The sequence below is a fragment of the Elephas maximus genome, chromosome 15 (assembly GCF_024166365.1).
Source record: "Elephas maximus indicus isolate mEleMax1 chromosome 15, mEleMax1 primary haplotype, whole genome shotgun sequence".
Classification (NCBI taxonomy): Eukaryota; Metazoa; Chordata; class Mammalia; order Proboscidea; family Elephantidae; genus Elephas; species Elephas maximus.
In genome coordinates, this window is record NC_064833.1 from 29,857,105 (window position 1) to 29,876,119 (window position 19,015).

Sequence of the window (19,015 nt, forward strand, 5' to 3'; positions counted from 1 at the left end):
AAGATGATTGCAAGAACCCTATAGACCAAGTAGAATTGCCCCTTAGGATTTCCAAGGCTGTAAATCTTTATGAAAGCAGAGTGACACGTTTGTCTTGCAGAAAGGCTGGCGGGTTTGAACCACTGAGCTTTTGGTTAGTAGCCAAGCACTTAACCATTGTGTCAACTAAGGCTTTAAGGAATATATAGTCAACTAAATAACTTTTTTATATTATTGGCACTTAGGCCTAATCCCTGAAATTCTATAATTATGCAATTGATTTTTTTTCTATCTTCAGTGTAGGCTTTTATATTTACTCCTATTATATTTCATCATTCTGGTTTAGATCCAGGGTTCCCATGAGATTATATTAAATCTGGAGTCTGTCATCCAATGTCTTAGCTAGCTTTTGATTAATATATACTTTTTTTGAGATATCTTTTCTTTTGATTTTAAAGAGTTTCCGATTATAAGAAATGATACATGTTGATCATAGAAAATTAAAAAAGTAAGAAGAAAAATCATTTTAGCCTCACCAACCAGAGTGAATCACTGAGAACATTTTGTTGTGTTTCTCTCTAGTGATTTTTATACATGCTTTTTATATCTATACATTGAGAACATACTGTGTGTATGGTTTCATAGTGTTCTATGTTCATTTACAATATACAGTCAGAATTTTCCTTAAAAAGCCTGGTCTCCAAAATCTTAAGGGGTTTATAAGAATCTTAACTAGGGCAGACACAAGTATGTAAATTTTTAAGAAATAAACTTCAAACACGCCATCAGTGATGTTTTCCCCACTGCTTAACATTAAGCCAAGGTGTATAAAAAAAAAAAAAATTGTTCAACATTTTCATATTCAGTTTATTACAGTGTCATTCAGCCTATATTGCTCCTTGTTTACAATGATACCATAAGATATTTTTTCTTAAATACATTACATAGGTCAAGATAATAATTATTAGTAGTCCCCTAGAAGCCTTGAGATAAAATAACCTACCTTAAAACCCACTGACTTAGAGTATATTCCAACTCATAGTGACTCTATAAGACAGAATGGAACTGCCCCACAGGGTTTCCAGTGAGTGGCTGGTGGATTTGAAAGGCCAACCTTTTGTTTAGCAGACTAGCTCTTAACCACTGTGCAACCAGGGCTCCCATCTACATTAAAAAAATACATTAGACTTAGCAAAATATTTTTAATAATGTACTTAAAAATACTATGCTAAGGAAAATAAGCCAGATACAAAAGGACAAATATTGTATGATTCCACTTATAAGAAATGTTTAAGTAGGCAAATGAATAGAGACAAAGGTAGATTAATGGTTACTAGGATCCAGGGGGGCAGGAGGGGGCAGTGGTAATGGAAAGAAAAAAAAAAAGGCCTACTTGAAAAGTACATTTGTAAACAACAACAACAACAAAAGCCTTGGGTAAAGCATAGACATTCCTGTAAAATTGCAGATGAAAAAAAAAAAACCCAAAGTGTTTGAAGAATCAAAATGGCACCCTCAAGGTCGTAATTGGTGGCATGACTGTAACTAAAATCTAAATATTCCAGGTATTTTGACTGTCAGCCCAAAGCTCTTTTCATATCACCATATTACCTCTTTATTGTTATATATAAATGAAGTTTAAACTTTTTTTTTTTAATCAATCAAGCTCATATATGTAACATGAATTGCTTTAATAGGGCATCTTGAATTATCATTCTTAAGAGAAGGTACTATAATGTTGATGCCACTGACTTTTCTCACTGTTCTTCAGATATCCACCACCCTTTTAGGGTTCTTTACCTTCACCTCATCTACTCCTTTGTCCTGAAATGTCCATACCCAGGGCTGTTTCCCCACAATGCTTCTACTCCTTCTGGAACATTATTGCTTCTCAGAAGCCTCTAAAAGCCCAGGGAAGCCTCTACCTTAGACAAATTAGTCATTTCTACTCTTAATTTTACTCTTATGCTCTTATATCAGCTCATATTGACAAATTTTATAGCATTTAGCCAAATATTTTTGAAATTTTGATTTCTATGTCTTTTCCCATTAATTATTTGTACTTTTATAAGTATTTACATTCCATTATGCTGCTTACAGTGTATAGTGTGTTCCTAGTATCTTTTGCTGGTTTGGTTTATTTGGCCATTAGCAAAGCTTTGAAGGTCTTAAGTTGTTTTTGCAATAGTGAAAACAGATTTTACCAATTAAATCATGCTCTAATAAATATTAGCTTCCTCTTATAAAGTGTCTGGCTAGGGCTAAGTGACAAGAAAAAAATTAACTCCTATTCTGGAGAACTAAACAGGGACAATAGTTAACAGTTACTTGTGCCAAGTCATTCTCATATGTTGTCTCATTTAAACTTCAAGACAACTCTTTTAGACCCCATTTTACAGAAAGGGAAACTGAGGCCCAGAGAGATTAGTTCAATTTATTATCTGACAGATTAATTCAGTGTATATAAGAAAAAAATCATATTATTCTTAAAAAAATAGAAATTATACCGATAGTGATTTTTTCCCCCTTAGGTCTTTTTTCAGACTTTTCTGCTTTCTATTTTTTTCTTATCTTTAGCGTAGAAATTAGACTCATTATCAGATTTTTCTGATCTTACAGTATTCTGTAAATTTACATAGCAGCCCCACTGAATGTTAAAGAACATTTTTCTTGCCATATTGACAATTCATTCACTTTCACATCTGGCTAGTGTCCATTACCGCCTTTATCCTGAAAAAAATGTCTGAAAAACTGGCAATTCCTGAGCTTCCTCTAATAGAGCTCTGGTATTCATCCCCACTGTAGAAAGAAAAAAAAAAAAAGTTTTGAAAAAGAATTTTGTCAAATGAGAAATTGTGTTGTGCATTTCCAACTTTTCCAGACCCCAAGTGACCTTTCCTTTATGCAATAATAAACTTGCCTGGTCATTGCTTGTGTTTTCAGTTTGTTTTTGTCTCATTTTATATCACTTTTTGTTATTTTAAACAATGGTACTCCAATAATTTCCACCATTTAAAACTAAACTGTAGATAAATAATGATAAAGGCTATTACTTGGAATCTTTGAAATTCCTTAAAATTTTGGTGATTTTTAGGTCAATTAAAAAAAAAAGCACACATCTAGAGAAGAATGCATGTGGTAGTGGTTGTTTTTGTTGCTGTGTGCCATCAAGTCGATTCCAAATCATAGCAACCCTATGTGATAGAGTAGAGCTTCCCCATAGGGTTTTCTAGGCTGTAATCTTTATGGGAGAAGATCACCAGGTGTTTTCTCATGTGGAGCCACCGAGTGGGGTTCTAATCACTGACCTTTAGGTTAGTAGTCAAGCACTTAACCACTGCTCTACCACGTCTCCTTTTACTTTATCTGGTGCTTTGAACATAGTATGTTGTGTGTGTACAATTGCTAGTTTTTTATCTGTGCTCAAGAAAAATGTCTTTAAAAACTAACATGAAACCACAATGCAATATTACTCCACACTCACCAGGATAGAACCAACGAAAGAGTCAAACACTACCAAATCCTTACGGAAGAACAACCAAAAGTCTCATATATTTGGTAATAGAATTGTAAATCGGCACAGACACTTTGTAAAACTGTTTGAAAGTGCGTACTAAAGCTGAATATTTATCTACCCATGACCCAGTAATTCCACTCCTAGGTGTGTACCCAATAGAAATAAGCACATATGTTTACCAATATACTTGTACTTGAATGTTCATAGCAACACTATTTGCATTTGTGCCAAACTGCAAACTACCTAAATGACCATCAACAATTGAACTGATAAATCAAAGCTGATATAGTCACAAAATGGAATACATCACTGAAAATAAACAATCTATACCTATATGCAACAACAGTAATGAGTCTCACGTACCTAATGCTGAGTAAAATAGGTAAGACCCAAAAGAGAACAAGTTATATGATTTCACTACATTTAGATAAAGCAGCAAAATAATCTATGATATTAGAAGCTAATTGAGTGGTTATGTTTGGCAAAGTGAAGTGACAGAAATGTTGAAAGAAAAGGTCTATGGGTATTGGTGATGTTCTGTTTATTGATTTGAGTGCTGTTTGCAAAAAGGTGCTCAGTTTGTGAAAATTCAATGAGATGCATTTTTCAGTATATTAAATGAACAGGTTGAATCACGTGAAAAATAAATATATGAGGAGTCATTACATTCATTTAACAAATAGTACCTCCCTATTTTTTTTTTATGCTTGCTTTCCCCCATGTGCCTGTCAGTTTGTCGTACTGTGGGGGCTTGTGTGTTGCTGTTATGCTGGAAGCTATGCCACCGGTACTCAGATACCAGCAGGGTCAACCATGGAGGACAGGTTTCAGCTGAGCTTCCAGATTAAGACAGACAAGGAAGAAGGATCCGACAGTCTACTTATGAAAAGCATTAGCCAGTGAAAACCTCATGAATAGCAGCAGAACATTGTCTGATATAGTGCTGGAAGATGAGCCCCCCAGGTTGGAAGGCACTCCAAAGATGACTGGGGAAGAGCTGCCTCCTCAAAGTAGAGTGGACCTTAATGACGTGGATGGAGTAAAGCTTTTGGAACCTTCATTTGCTGATGTGGCATGACTCAAAATGAGAAGAAACAGCTCCAAACATCCATTAATAATTGGAACTGGGGATGTACGAGGTATGAATCTAGGAAAATTGGAAATCATCAAAAATGAAATGGAATGCATAAACATCGATATCCTAGGTATTAGTGACCTGAAATGGACTGGTATTGGCCTTTTTGAATCAGACAATCATATACTCCACTATGCTGGGAATGACAACTGGAAGAGGAATGGTGTTGCATTCATCATCAAAAAGAACGTTCCAAGATCTATCCTGAAGTACAACGCTGCCAGCGATAGGATAATATCCATACACCTACAAGGAAGACCAGTTAATACGACTATTATTCAAATTTACACACCAACCACTGGGGCCAAAGATGAAGAAATAGATTTTTATCAGCTGCTGCAGTCTGAACTTGATCGAACATGAAATCAAGATACATTGATAATTACTGACAATTGGAATGAGAAAGTTGGAAACAAAGAAGAGGGATCAGTAGTTGGAAACTAAGGCCTTGGTGATAGAAAGAATGCTGGAGATTGAATGATAGAATTTTGCAAGACCAACAACTTCTTCATTGCAAATACCTTCTTTCACCAACATAAATGGCAACTACACACAAGGGCCCCACCAGATGGAACACACAGAAATCAAATTGACTACATCTGTGGAAAGAGATGATGGAAAAGCTCAATATCATCAGTCAGAACAAGGCCAGGGGATGACTGTGGAACACACCATCAATCGCTCATATGCAAGTTCAAGTTGAAACTGAAAAAAATCAGAGCAAGTCCATGAGAGCCAAAATATGACCTTGAGTATATCCCACATGAATTTAGAGACCATTTCAAGAATAGATTTGACGCATTGAACACTAGTGACCAAAGACCAGATGAGTTGTGGAATGACATCAAGGACATCATTCATAAAGAAAGCAAGAGGTCACTGAAAAGACAGGAAAGAAAGAAAAGACCAAGATGGATGTCAGAGGAGACTCTGAAACTTGCTCTTGAGCATCGAGCAGCTAAAGGGAAAGGACGAATTGATGAGATCAAAGAAATGAACAGAAGATTTCAAAGGGGCTCTGGAGAAGACAAAGTTAAGGGTTATAATGATATGTGCAAAGAGCTGGAGATGGAAAACCAAAAGGGAAGAACACACTTGGTGTTTCTCAAGGTGAAAGAACTGAAGAAAAACAAGCCTCGAGTTGCAATAGCGAAGGATTCCATGGGGGAAAATATTAAGCTACGCAGGAAGCATCAAAAGAATATGGAAGGAATACATAGAGTCATTATACCAAAAAGAATTAGTCGATATTCAGCCATTTTAAGAGGTGGCATATGATCATGAACCGATGGTACTGAAGGAAGAAGTCCAAGTTGCTCTGAAGGCACTGGAGAGAAACAAGGCTCCAGGAATTGATGGAATATCAATTGAGATGTTTCAACAAACAGATGCAGTGCTGGAGGTGCTCACTCGCCTATGCCAAGAAATATGGAAGACAGCTTACTGGCCAACTGACTGGTAGAGATCCATGTTTATGCCTATTCCCAAGAAAGGTGATCCAACTGAATGTGGAAATTATAGAACAATGTCATTTATATCACACACAAGCAATATTTTGCTGAAGATCATTCAAAAACAGCTGCAGCAGTATATCGACAGGGAACTGCCAGAAATTCAGGCTGGCTTCAGAAGAGGTTGTGGAACCAGGGATATCATTGCTGATGTCAGATGGATCCTGGCTGAAAGAAGAGAATACCAGAAGGATGTTTACCTGTGTTTTATATCAAGCTATGGATAACATTGCAAAGAATGGGAATCCCGGAACACTTAATTGTGCTCATGAGGAACCTTTACATGGATCAAGAGGCAGTTGTTCGGGTAGAAGAAGGGGATACTGATTGGTTTAAAGTCAGGAGAGGTGTGCGTCAGGGTTGTATTCTTTCACCATACCTATTTAATCTGTATGCTGAACAAAATAATTCGAGAAGCTGAACTATATGAAGAAGAACGGGGCATCAGGATTGGAGGAAGACTCATTAACAACCTGCATTATGCAGGTGACACAACCTTGCTTGCTGAAAGTGAAGAGGACTTGAAGCACTTACTAATGAAGATCAAAGACCACAGCCTTCAGTATGGATTACACCTCAACATAAAGAAAACAAAAATCCTCACAACTGGACCAATGAGCAACATCATGATAAACGGAGAAAAGATTGAAGTTGTCGAGGATTTCATTTTACTTGGATCCACAATCAACAGCCATGGAAGCAGCAGTCAAGAAATCAAAAGGTGCATTGCATTGGGCAAATCTGCTGCAAAGGACCTCTTCAACGTATTGAAGAGCAAAGATGTCACCCTGAAGATTAAGGTGGGCCTCAACCAAGCCATGGTATTTTCAGTCACATCATATGCATGTGAAAGCTGGACAATGAATAAGGAAGACCGAAGAAGAGTTGACACCTTTGCATTGTGGTGTTGGCAAAGAATATTGAATACACCATGGACTGCCAAAAGAACGAACCAATCTGTCTTAGAGGAAGTACAGCCAGAATGCTCCTTAGAGGCAAGGATGGCGAGACTGTGTCTTACATACTTTGGACATGTCAGGAGGGATCAGTCCCTGGAGAAGGACATCATGCTTGGTAGAGTACCGGGTCAGCGGAAAAGAGGAAGACCCTCAACGAGATGGATTGACACAGTGGCTGCAACAATAAGCTCAGGCATAACAACAATTGTAAGGATGGCGCAGGACGGGGCAGTGTTTCGTTCTGTTGTGCATAGGGTCGCTGTGATTTGGAACTGACTCGATGGCACCTAACAACATGCCTCTTTATATTTCTCTTTTAAAATTGGTATGTAGCTTTTTTTTGAAGTTGGGTGCTTTATTACTGAGCACAATTTTTATGTTGTTTGAGGGAATTGGAGAAGGAAATGGAGAAGATGTGTAAAATGTTCACCAGAAAGCTGCATTTCTGTTATAAACAAAGGATATTTATCTTGCTTAAAATTTTCAGAAAACTCAGGTGGTTCATTTTCAGACATTGATTTTTAATTTTATTTGTAATCAGTTTCTAAGATATATATCTCTCATAAGGAAACTGAAGGAAACAAACCAAAAAGAGGATAATATTATGCTATACATTTTTAATATTTTATAGCAGTGAATTTTATCTTCAGGAAAAAAAGTAAATTACAAGCACAGTCCTGGTTTTAGTTAGTCTCATAACTCTATGTGTTTTACTGATATACCTTATTAGTCTAATATTCATATTTTTCTTAATAGGTGTTCAATTCAACTTTCACACTTTTCATTTGGAAGATCATCATGACTACTTACTGATCACCGAGAACGGCAGTTTTACTCAACCACTGGCACGCCTGACTGGTTCAGAACTTCCTTCAACAATCAATGCTGGCCTCTATGGAAATTTCAGGGCTCAATTGCGATTTATTTCAGATTTTTCAATATCATATGAAGGATTCAACATTACATTTTCTGGTGAGAAAACAAACATACTACACACATAATGATCTCCTTTAGTAAATTAGAAAGAAAAAAAATTTTTTTTTCTTACACACTAGCATAATTTGTGATAAAACAGAAGGAAAAATACCAGAGAAGAAAAATGAAAAAGAAGGCAAAGGAATACCTGTCAAGGATTGTTTATAGTAATAAATTAAAGGGAAACTTTAAACAAAAGCTACTACTACTACTACTAATAATAATTAATTCTCTAAGAATTTACTAAAACAAACAAACAAACATGGATTCCAACTCATAGCAACCCTGTAAGACAGAGTAGAACTGCCCCATAGGGTTTCCAAGGAGAAGCTGGTAGATACAGACTGCCAACTTTTTGGTTAGTCATGGAATTCTTAACCACTGTTCCTTGGAAGGAACCCCTCCCTGGTGGTGTAGTGGTTAAAAGCTACAGCTACTAATCAAAAGGTTGGTGGTTTGAATGCACTAGGTGCTCCTTGGGAACCTTATGGGGCAGTTCTACTCTGTCCTATAGGGTCACTATGAGTCAGAATTGGCTCGGCAGCAATGGGTTTGGTTTGGTTTGGTTCCTTGGAAGTATGTTAGTTACATTTCAACTTATAGTCTACAGAAAGGTCAAAAGGCAAAACTAGCTAAAATGCTTAGTGAACTTAAAATGAAATATGAAACATATTGCAGAGTTTCAATTAGACTAAAAAAAATTACATGTGAATTTAACCACTGACTAGAAAGTTTTACATGTCTTGGAAATGGCATAATTAACAGCCAAGATCATGATAAATTTATTATTTTAGAACCAAATGATCTAGAAACAAATTAGCATGGTTACACATTTCTTCTAGAATAATTTTATTTGTAGACAATAGTAAGACTTAGGTTCTAGAAAAAAAAATAATGATTTCTATATGACCAAGGATTATAAAAATATTTTTGCCACTTAGAGTTTTACTATTTGAATGGAATAGTGAGACAAATAGTTATTTCTTAATACAGAGTTGCATTACTAAGTAAATCTTAAGTAGCTTACTAACATTAGAATTGTAGTATTATTTTATATCTGTATTCATGCAAATGGTAATCTAGTTCTTAAACTATTATTTTGATATTATTTGGAAACTCTTATCTGACAAGATAATTAAGATAATCGATAATGAGTAGTAAAAGAGTATAATCAATTTTAACTTAAAAATGCAAATACATTAAAAAAAAACAATATGAAGCAATTCATCTTGTTTTCTGTTGCAGCTAAATAGTAAGCAAAGGCTCTAGAAGTATTTTATCTAAGTTACTTCTTAGGACTGTGTATAAATTATAATATTGTTCAATCCCACCTACTCTTTCATACCCTGAAGAGTATTTAGTTTTTCATTTTTATAGTGTTCATGCATTGCTTGGGGGCAAAACTCTATTGTAAACATGTAATGTAATAAGTTTCCAAATGTAGGCACTTCAGCCTTATGTAACCCCTGCATCTGAAGTGATGTGTTTTTCAAAATATGGACTAATTGAACTCCTTATAGTTCTAGAGGCACAAGAGCCTTTGTATTAAGACTAAAGCCATTAAGTGAAATGCATTTCAAAAGTGTAAATAATTTCATTCCAAATGTTATTTTGTATTTGAAAATATGCATCTATTATGCCATTATTATCAGTTAAAATCTATGAGATGGAAATGTTTCTAAAGCAGAAGAAAGAATATGAGATAAATAGCTACATTTTCAATTTATCATTCAGAAGGGGACATTTTCTCATCTGTATTGAGTTTCATGCATAAAAGTATGCATTAATTTATTAGGTCTTTTACAAAAGAAGAATATTATGTGTGCCATCAGCATGTACCTGTAATTATACATATAGTCACTTTGTATTTATATGGCTAAGTTTTAAAAATATTCGGTTTGCAGAGATAGAAATATACCCTTAAATGTGACTTCTATGTATTTCTTTGTTCCTCTCCACCCCTGGGGGAGGGGTTCTTCCCATTGATTTACAGAATATAATCTTGAACCTTGCGAAGATCCTGGAATTCCTCACTATGGTAACCGAATTGGGTTCAACTTTGGGGTTGGAGACACTTTGACCTTCTCATGCTCATCGGGTTATCGACTGGAAGGAACATCAGAGATCATCTGTCTTGGTGGTGGCCGACGAGTGTGGAGTGCACCTCTGCCAAGGTGTGTGGGTACGTGGTCAGCTGCTTTCATTTGCTTGTATGTGTAGTCACTGTCCATGGAGTTGCATGGTTACACAACCTTTGTCTTTTATACTCTGTTGAATTTCTTCATTTATTTCACATTAGTTATTTTTTTTTTTTTCAATTTGGCAATCTGGTGTACCTCAATTAACTTCTACCTGATTCCTTAACTGCCATTCAAACAACTGTTTCTTAATTTGTTTTCAGATTATAGGGATAAGGAATAGATTAGGTATAGATAGATGATAGACAGGTGGAGAGATGGATAGCTAGATGATAGATAGATTAGATAGATGATAGATAGATAGATAGATAGATAGATAGATAGATGATAGATAGATTGATAGATATAGATAGATAGATGATAGACAGATAGATAGATAGATGATAGATAGATAGACAGACAGACAATAGATAAAGTCATGTTTTGAGAGCTCATAAAAATGAAATTCTTGAGTCCTTTTGATAGTATATTCTGACTGAGGCTTTGGCAGTATTTTGTAACATAATTACCATAAAAGATGATTACAAGGGGAAATTTGTCAAATAAAGAATATGTAATTTAAGGGATACAAAGGCATTTATTGACTCAATTTATAAATTATATGCAATTCATCTGTTAAAAAAAACAGGTGAATTAAAATGACAACCCATTTTACATTGTGAAATATAAAAAATAATTAAAGGGCTGGAAGTTTGAAGTCACCACCTCAAACTTTGAAAACAAATGTTTTAACTGATAAAAGAAAAAGCATATTTTTTTCCAGAAGGAAAAATGTACGACTTTTTCATCAGGACTTGTCATTTCCTATTTAAATGAGGAAATGTCGTTAGGTGCCCTCCAGTCAGTTCTGACTCATAGCGACTCTAAGTATAAAAGAACAAAACACTACATGGTGCTGCACCATCCTCACAATTGGTGCTGTTTATGAACCCATTGTAGTCAGCCACTGTGTCAATCTATTTCATTGAGACTCATCCTCTACCAAGAATGATGTCTTCTCCAGGGAGTGGCCCTTCCTGATAACAAGTCCAAAGTACCTAAGACAAAGTCTTGCCATCCTAACTTCCAGGGAGCATTCTGGATGTACTTTTTTCAAGACAGAATTGTTCATTCTTCTGGCAGTCCCTGATGTATTCAGTATTATTTGCCAACATCATAATTCAAAGACATCAATTCTTCCTCTGTCTTCCTTGTTCATTGGTCCAGCTTTTACATGCATATGAGGTAACTGAAAATACCATGGCTTGGGTCAGGTGCACCTTAATATCAAAGTGGCTAATTTTATGATAGAACAAAATGAAAACTGTTATCCTATAGTTTTTTTCATAAAGATTTTGCGAACCCTCCCAAACATCTAATCTGAATTTACTTTAATTGGAAAATTAATTGTATGTCACAGATAAATTATGCCACAAAATTAAGCAGATTTGTAGAGATTTGATCTCTGGAAGCAAAATGCCCCCACAGATGAAACTGAGAATGAAGAGAAAATCACCTTCTATATCTTATTGAATGTATCGACTAATCTGTAGAATGTGGAGATCCCTGTGGAGTCCCAAATAAAACCAGAAAATATGATCTTCCAAATTAACGTTGGTCTGAAGGTTTTTATAGTGAGGAGCTTCTTTCTTTTCACAGCCCTGTAGAGTAATATAACTGACAAGCTGATACATAACAGATGAAATATCTTTCTAAAATCACACACTTTTATAGAAATGGCACAAACAACTAAGGAGTCTTTGAGTTGATTGGTGATGAGGAGTCACACTCTTTGAACTCCTTCTTTTCCAGGGTTTTTTTATGTAAGGCACAGGGCTTCTACACCTGGTATTCCTTCTGTGGCTTTTTTTTTTTTTCCTTGCTGTTACCATGTTTGGAATTCCCCTCCTTACCTGAATTGCCCCATTCTCATTTTTGTTTTCTCTGACACTTCCGATGGCTAGTTAGTGAGAACCTAGGGAATAGTCCAAATGAAGGGAAAGTGACAGAGTCAGAGTGCCTGAGATTACATTGCTACCACCTGACATTAAGCCTTTTCTAAGCTTCATTTTTCTTACCTGCAAAATGGCTGCAATAGTATTACCTAACTCATGGTGTTATGAGGATTAAAGAGTTTAGCCTTGTTAATGAGACACCTAGCGCAGTTCTGGAGTATAGAAAGCATTCAAAATTTAGGTAGTGTTATACTTACTATATTGAGTGTAGTCCAGACCAACAATCTAGTTTATAAAACCAATTAAAGTTTAATTGGTAAATTAAATTTAAATTGGTATAGTAAATTAAATTTAAATTGGTATAGTAAATCTAAAACCAATTTATAAAAACACCAAACAGACCAAAAGAAAAAAACTAATGATATGAAGGTCTGCTAGGCTCTGTCATACACAGTTGTCTCGTTGAATCCTCACTACAATCTTGGTGTTATTATTAACCCTCTCCCCCATTTTTCATCAGAAGAACCTGAGCCTTATAGATGTTAATAACTGGCCCAAGATCATAAAGTCATAAGTGACAGGACCAGGATTTGTACACAGATATGTCTCATTCCAAAGCCTAATATTACCTCACTAGAATTAGATGATTATTATGTCTCAAAAAAGCAGAAGGAAAAGTGAATCAAGAGGAGAAAGAATTAATATTTTCTCTGAATGTAGCAAATGCATACCAGGCTGTCGCATAAACTTAGAAGAAATTGTTTACATGTACATTTTTAAAGTTTAGTCCATGTTTACAGTAGATAAATGGATTTATAAAAATCTGACTTCGTAAAAGAAGTGGCTTCAAGTTATTTATTTATTTTATAAACATCTTTCTTTGATAGTTGGTTTATTTGTACCTAAATCTTTAAAGGGAAGGATGACAAAAATCAGCCTGTGGACAAATTTAGAAAGCAAACCTTTTGCCTGAAATTTTCCCCCCATTTTCAAGTTGGCTGAGCTTTAATAAGCTTTTAAGCCTATTGACCTTAATAAATTCCATTGTAGGTATACATTTAAATTGTGAGATGGGGAGAAATATTCTTTCAAACTAAAAAAAAAAAAAAAAAATTCTTTTTAATTTACTTCTCTGATTTCTTGAACTTCCTCCCTTCACTACTTTGCCTATCTTTTATAACAAATATTTTTATAACAAATATGCTATTTATTTTATTTATGGTTCCACATATGCATATGTATGTATTTCTTATTTTGTTTCCTTTTCAAAGTTCACAGTCTTTAGTCATATAAAGTGCACATTATTTGTAACTATTCACATGAGCAGATCCCCAATTTTAGCAATACTGGTTTATTTCTTCCTAGATTCTTTGACTTCATATGTATCTAACACCAGTACTCTATTCCATTCTTGCTTAAAAGCTAGTGCTTATCCTCAGCATTGCCAGCCTCATAGGAAGTTTATGTTATAGACATTGGCCAGATCATAAGTGGGTTGTATTCCAAAAGTTGGCTTCTCTTTCAGTTATTTGGAATCTAGCTTGCTTTTCTCTGGCACAAGGCTGCACATAATAGATACATTTCCAAAACCAAACCACAGATAAGGTTTTAAATTTTATGTTAAATATAACATCAATATTAACATTTAGTAAAATGGCCTATGTATGTATAGGTGACATAATATAGGGCTTGACTCTGGACAGTAAGGCAACGGATAATGCCAATTTTGAAGCCATACTTTTTGTTTATATATGTTTAGTTTTGATTCTATGTTTAGTGATTTAATTGGTTGATGTATTTCAGATTCTTCTGTCAGAATTTGGTAAAATTTATCTTAATTATGGCTGTTTAGATGAGTAATAAATAACATTCATGAATAAATTTATTCATTTCCTGAGTAATATTGTAACAAAATACTAAAGTACAATAATTCTATTTTTATATTATTTTCTAACTTATAAGAGTTTTATTATGTGGTGTCCCATTCAAAAACCCCGCTAATGCTTTAAAGTAGATTTAGCATAGCTATTTTTTTTTATTTTATCAGTGGAAACCCTGGTGGTATAGTGGTTGAGTGCTACGGCTGCTAACCAAGAGGTCGGCAGTTCAAATCCACCAGGTGCTTCTTGGAAACTCTATGGGGCAGTTCTACTCTGCCCAAAGGGTCGCTATGAGTCGAAATCACCTCGACGGCAGTGGGTTTAGTTTGGTTTGGTATTTTATCAGTAAAATACCATTTCTATGAAAAAAAAACCAAGGCTGTACACAAAGGTAGGGGCAGAGCTATGACTATCACCATGTCCAAGTCCTGTCCCTGGTCCGCAGCAGCACACCACTGTTTCTAATTGGAGACTATGCTAAAGTTAGGAGGAAATCTGGCCATCATTATTGCTCACACATGGGTTCAGAGCAGTCCTAGTGCTTGTCCTGTACTTTAATCAGAGGAAAGCTTCTTTGACCACAGCCTATTTATTGGCGGTTGCTAAAGTGCAGGGTAATTTGAAGAGGCAAGAGAAGAATCTTGATAAAAATTGAGAGTATAACACCCACTCAAAAGTAAGGATTCTTCTTCCCAAATAGTAGCTTCCTTTGCAGGCACATAGTTCATATTCGCACTCCAGCTCTTCTTAAACTGTGTGATGTTTGCAAGTTATTCAAACCTCTTTCCTTCCAAGTTTTCTCAAATGTAAAATGCAGATAATCACACCCATATTGCAAGATAGTTCTAAGCAATAAAAGTCATGCTAAACATAAAGCATTGCCTTAGTTGTCTAGTACTACTATAAAAGAAATATCACAAGTGGATGCTTTAACAAACAAATTTATTCCCTGACAGTCTAGGAGGCTAGAAATCTGAATTTAGGACACCATCTCCAGGGGAAATCTTTCGCTGTCAGCTCTGGGGGAAGATTCTTGTCATCAGCCTTCCCTTGGGTCTAGGATTTTCTCAGTGCTGTGACCCTGGGTCCAAAGAATGTGTTCTCCTCTGGGCTCTTCTTTTGTGGTGTTATGAGATCCCTCTCCTATCTGTTAGATTCTCTCTTTTATGTCGTAAAAGAGAATGACTCAAGTTACAACTTAGTCCTGTAGATTGGATCCTACCTCATTAACATAATTACCTCCAATTCTGCCTCACTAACATCTTAAGGGTTAGGATTTACAACACATAGGCTAATCACATCAGATCACCAAATGGTGGACAATGACACAATAGTGGGAATTATAACCTAGCCAAGTTGACACACATTTTTGGGGGACAAAATTCAATCCATAACAAACACTGATGCACTGTCCATCATGTAGTACTTACTCAACAAATGTTAATCCCTTTTCCTTGTGGCTGGGACTATTCTCATGGTCATATACCCAATAATCCTAAGGGCCACAGAGACTGACAGCTGTGAAAATTGATTTTTAAAAAACAGTAGGATAGAGGAGAGAAAGAAAGAAGAGGAAGAGAAGATGAATGCGTTGTATGGTGCCATCATTAGTTAAGTACTTCAAACACACAATCTCATTTAAATTGATCACTGCTTAATGCCAAGATGAGAATTTTGCCTTTAAAAAAAATTATGTGTCTACATATCTTTATTTCTGTAATTATGCTTTAAATTTTGTAAAAAGTTAAAAATAATTATCAGGAAAAATGATATTTTGTTTTAGGTAATATTTTATATTCAAGAGGTTGTCCTAGAGGGCTGTGTTTCTAAGGAAATAAATATCTGATCATCTGTATAAGTGACAACCAAATGTCTAACAGTAAAAAAGATAAAGTGCAAGAAGTTTGCAATTTCAAAAATAAGAAACACTATCTTGTTTTTGATCAAGAAATAAATACCTGTTTTCTTTTCTAAGAATCACATTTCAAAAAAAACACTGGCATTTCCACTGTCATCTTTTTCAGACAGAAAAAAAAAAAAAAACTGCATATTTTCGTTCCACTTCCAAACATACCAGGAACTAAGCCAGGTTGTGTTGCAAACAAACAAGGAGCTAATGAAACAGCATATTGTTTTGGAAAGTAGAGTAGCAAGCTAAATATTAGTAATGATTTGTCTTTAGGCTGGAGTCCACACATTTTAAGGGGCACACACGTTTTGAAGTCATTTTAAAGACATTAATGCATTCATTCTCATAAACCCCCACTTAATGCATCTACTTGTATTTCTAATTTCATGTGTCATTGATTTTCACTCTGACCTTGGACAAGTAACCACATCTTGCCTTAATCATGAGTCAAGTGAGAAAACTGATAACTGTACATTACACATCTAAATATTTTTCTCACTTATCTTACTTTTTTAATGATATATGATGATTCTTATTTATTATTTAGTTTAAAAGTAAATATTACCAATAGGGGAAATTGGGTGTGGGCATATGGAAATTTTCTATACTATCATTGTAACTTCTTCATGAATCTAAAAACTATTATAAAAAGAAATCTATTTTTAAACATTTTTAAAAAATTATTATAAACTTTTTAACAGCCTCTTAAAAAGCTTATTAATTTTTTTTAATGAAAGAATAAAATGCATTTGAAGAGGCAACTCACCTTTAAGCAAATTCTGTTTATTTTATCTCAGCCTGCAAGCTTTCATACCCAAATTATATACATCACAAAGCCACACACATATATAAAATATGATTCATCTATCAAGTTAATCTGCATTGCAGATGCACGGCCCTATAGAAAGCAAATTAGGAATTAGGAGACAAGTTGTTCTCAGACTCTACCATTAATTATCTGAGTGACTTTAAGCAAATTTCTTAATTTTCTGTGCTTGTGTTTTCTGGAAAGGAGATTACCAATATCAGTGCTACTCAACCAAAATATTTCTTTAAAACCAGAAAAACAAACCCATTGCCATCAAGTTGATTCTGACTCATGGTGACCCTATAGAACAGAGTAGAACTGACCCGTAGAGTTTCCAAGGAGTGCGTGGTAGATTGGAACTGCTGACCTTTTGGTTGACAGCCTGAGCTCTTAACACTATGCCACCAAGGTTTCCATTTCTTATAAACATAGTAGTAAATGTGAGGGAGCAAAGGGTTCTGAGAAGTTACGTACACAGGAGTGTATTTATATTTTTGCTTGTGTAATTATGACTGGGTACATTGGCTTCATGACCTAATATACAAAAAATCTATAATATTAACTTATATGTGTTCGGTGCTTTATAGTTTTTGAAAGTTTCTTGCCCATAGCCCTGTGCAGTAAGAGAGAAGGTATTATACCTATTTTATAGCTGAGAAAACGCGTGCTCAGAAAGGTTAGAAATAAAGAGTGGAAGATTGTGCCAGAACCATGTCTTATAATTCTTAGTCCAGTGATGCGGTACTCCAGGCAGCATTTTTTTTATTACCTTTTTTATTAAATACCCTATTTTGGGGAAACCCTGGTGGTGTAGTGGTTAAGTGCTACAGCTGCTAACCAAAAGGTTGGCAGTTTGAATCTTCCAGGCGCTCCTTGGAAACTCTATGGGGCAGTCCTACTCTGTCCTATAGGGTCGCTATGAGTCAGAATCGAGTTGACGGCAGTGGGTTTGGTTTGGTTTTGGTACCCTATTTTGGAAGACTATCATTTTTATGTAATAAACCAGGGGTCAGTAAACTCCTGGAAAGTACTAGATAGTAAATATTTCAGACATTGAGAGCCACACAGTTTCTATCACAACTACTCAACTCTGTCATTTTATTGTGAAAGCATCAATAGGCAATACACATAAACAAATGGGTATGGCTATGTTCCAATAAAACTATTTACAAAAGTAAACAACTGTCCGGATATAGCTCTGGGAGTAGTTTACTGACCCCTGCAACATACTTAACAAGATTGATCAACTTAATTATCCTCTTTACATTTGGGAATTTACTAAAAAAAAACCAAAAAAACCCAGTGCCCTCGAGTCGATTCCGACTCATAGCGACCCTATAGTATGGAGTAGAAGTAGGTCATTTTTTAAGAAGTCCCTGTGTAGACCCCTTACAATTAATGTGCTAGGCTTCTAACCAAAAGGATTGAGGTTTAAGTCTTCCCCAGAGGTATCGTGGGAGAAAGACCTGGTGATCTACTTCTGAAAAATAATCCACTGAGAATTCCTGTAGGGTCTATTCCGACACACATGGGGTCACCATGACTCAGAGTCCTCTTTACGGCAACTGTTTTTCCTTCTCCCCTTATCTTTTAAAGAAAGAAGAAAGAACCCTTTTCACAGCCTCTATATCTTTTCATCTTAGGCTTTATTTAAGTAGCACATCATTTACTTATTCTAAGAGATATTTCTCATGTTTTTTGCAGAAAGAATATTAGGACTGTGTGTGTGTGTGTGACTACTGATGTAGTTTATGAGTAAATTAGTTCTCAGCCATCTCCAGATTTCTTCTGAATACAGACCTGCATTTCCAGCTGTCCACTAGACTTCTCCATACGGATGCTCTCCCACAGGCACATTGACTTCCACATGCCAAAACAGAACTCATTATCTTCTCAGCCAAATTGACTGTTTTTTCTGCACTCTTTATTTCAGTTGTGGCATCATTCTCATCCAATCACCCAAGTTAGAAATTCTGTCATCTTTTGCTCTTAATACATATTGGAGTAGTCACTGAAACATACTATCTAAAACTAAGGCTCAAATTTCTCATCCTTTCCATTCCCATAATTCCCATTATTCTAGTCCAGCTCTCATTGTTCCTCATAAAAATTAATAGCATGATAATACTGTGTCTTAGACATTGTACTAAATGCTACTTATACATTTATTTCCCTCTCATAAGCCTTCTAAAAATCATTTGAGAGATTAT

General features: G+C 35.3%; 1 protein-coding gene across 3 annotated transcripts in view; it reads left to right on the top strand.

Moving 5' to 3' along the window:
- Positions 1-19,015, top strand: part of CSMD3 (CUB and Sushi multiple domains 3) — a 1,374,620-nt gene that overhangs the window by 915,307 nt on the left and 440,298 nt on the right. For all 3 annotated transcript variants that reach the window (XM_049854130.1, XM_049854131.1, XM_049854132.1), the window contains 2 exons: positions 7,858-8,073; positions 10,070-10,258. In XM_049854130.1, the coding sequence (XP_049710087.1) occupies positions 7,858-8,073; positions 10,070-10,258 (405 nt within the window). The remainder of the gene's footprint in view (positions 1-7,857; positions 8,074-10,069; positions 10,259-19,015) is intronic.